General features: G+C 29.1%; 1 protein-coding gene across 1 annotated transcript; it reads left to right on the top strand.

Annotated features, from left to right (window-relative positions):
• Positions 1 to 823: 823 nt before the first annotated feature.
• LOC123005227 lies at positions 824 to 2,282 on the top strand (the record flags this gene model as incomplete). The annotated part of the gene is made up of 1 exon (XM_044398884.1): positions 824 to 2,282. A coding segment is annotated over one exon (1,359 nt), but the record flags the coding sequence as incomplete, so codon positions are not given.
• Positions 2,283 to 2,382: the final 100 nt, after the last annotated feature.

Here is a 2,382-nt window from a genome sequence, read left to right as displayed (position 1 = left end):
AGAAATTTTTTCAAGAATAGTAACTAAAGGCAGCAAATGTTTAAGAAAGCTTTTCATGTTTAATTAAAATAACAATTTTTTTCTAGAAAATGCATCAGTGTGAAAATTGTAATAAGCAATTTACAACGCGCCAATCGCGTATCCGTCATGAGAAAAATTATTGTAAAGTAGTGKGYCGAGAAGGAGTGAGTCCAATCYCCAAAAAACAAAAAACAATTGATACAACTGGTAAGTATTATTACTAGAAATGAGTTTAAATTTTAATTTTATTTTTTTAGCATCTAAGACATACATGTGCGTCACTTGTAATGAAGAAATTCCTCCCAAGCATATTACGGCTCATGAGAGAAGTAGACAGCATAAAAATAATTGTCAAAGTGCACCCTTAGAAGATGGGGTATTTGTTGTAAATAGTGCTTTTAAAGCYCGAATTGCTTCATACAGAGTACATGATGATCAAGATTATATTGATCTAGATGAATTTATGGCTAAAATTTGCAATAAAGTAGTTAGACTTGTAGAACAACAATTGGAAAAATTTAGTACGCTTAAAATTAATGTGGAATTGTTCGGACTATATACTATTGAATCGAAAAATATATTTGATGTAAAATCATTTAATACTGCCAACAAAATTGTAACTTTAGGTACTAACATAAGACATATGTTGAARGAATTTCAAGATGTAATCAGACAAAAGATGTTGGATTTTTTGGAGCGAGATTCTGGTAATTGTATGGTAAAAAAAAAACTCTATAATAGTAATAACTATTGTTGTAGGCTGGACACTTGTTAAAATTCTACATTTGGAATTGAACATTAATTACTACAACCCATTGAAAGCTTCATCATTTATCTACCAATAGGACCAGAACATCTTACTAGCTCATATCCACATTGGTCGACGCTTTTTAACTTTCACGGTATTGAGTTTCCTGTAAAGTTAGATAGTATTTCAAAGTTTGAAAAGCAAAATAATGTTTCTATTAATGTGTACGGACTTGAATTAATTTATGTAAARAATAAGGTAAAATTTGAAGTAGTGGGCCCATTATATTTTACTAATTATAAAAAACCTCTTCATATCAATTTGTTACTATTGAGTGATTGTGATGGTAACCAACATTACTGTACAATCATTGATTTGCCACGTTTAGTATCTTCTCAGTTATCGAAACATCATCATTCTAAATTTTTTTGTGATGGATGTCTGCAATATTTTACTACTTCAGCTTTATTAGAAAGACATTCGTCAACTGATTGTGGCAAACTTTACGCCAGAATTCCAAATAATCAATTAATAACAAACAAATTTGGTTATAATGTCCCTGCCAATGTCGTAGAATTTCAAAATTTTCATCATCAAATGACTATTCCATTTATTGTTTATGCCGATTTCGAATGTTTATTGAAACCTATGAGTACAGTTGCACCAGATCCGAAACAATCATTTACGATGAAAACTTTTCTTCATCAACCATACTCTTGTGCATATTACATTAAATGCTCTTATAATAATCAATTATCAAAATTTCAAAGTTTTCGTGGACCAACATGTGTTGTTGATTTTCTTAAGTCACTAGAAAATGATTTAAAGGAAATTCATATAAAGTATTTAAGTGTTGTACAACCAATGCTTCCCTTAACTGATCGTGAACAGTTTYAATTTTTTACAGCTTCAGAGTGTCATATTTGTAAAAAACCTTTTCAAGATTCCGATATTAAGGTGAAAGATCATTGTCATTTAACGGGTCGTTATAGATTTGCTGCTCATAGTATATGTAACTTAAATTTTCAGATTCCAAATTACATTCCAATTGTTTTCCATAATTTAACAAATTATGATAGTCATTTATTTATTAAAGAATTAGCTGTTGAAGAAAGTGAAATAAACATACTCGGTAAAACAAAGGAAAAGTATATTACTTTTTCGAAAAAAAWTTGTGTAGGACATTACATAAATTCAGAGAATCGATTGGTAAAAGAATATTTAAATTTACGTTTTATCGATAGTTTTCAATTTTTGGCATGTTCTTTAGAAAAATTAGCATCAGCATTGGAAGATGGACAATGTGTACAAGTAAAGCGTTATTTTCCATTTGATAGAGAATTTAAATTAATTAGACAAAAAGGTGTGTTTCCACAAATACTTAAATTTTACCTTTTTTGTACATACCTATAGTTATAATAGTAGAAATGTATAAATTAGCAGTATTTGTATTCTGTACGTCAACAATGAAACTTATACAACAAAAAGATTTATTAAAAATTTCAAATCATGATTATTCAGTTTGTATACCCCAGCAACAATTTCCTAAACACAACACCTTATTTGAAAATAGTGTTAAACGAGGACTAATTGTTGGACGTTCCGGTTGTGGC

The sequence above is a fragment of the Tribolium madens genome, unplaced genomic scaffold (genome assembly GCF_015345945.1).
Source record: "Tribolium madens isolate multiple individuals breed KSU strain unplaced genomic scaffold, Tmad_KSU_1.1 Scaffold_20;HRSCAF=117;Tcas5.2_LG4, whole genome shotgun sequence".
NCBI lineage: Eukaryota > Metazoa > Arthropoda > Insecta > Coleoptera > Tenebrionidae > Tribolium > Tribolium madens.
The sequence above is the reverse complement of the archived record's forward strand: the minus strand, read 5'-3'. Positions and strand labels throughout refer to the sequence as shown.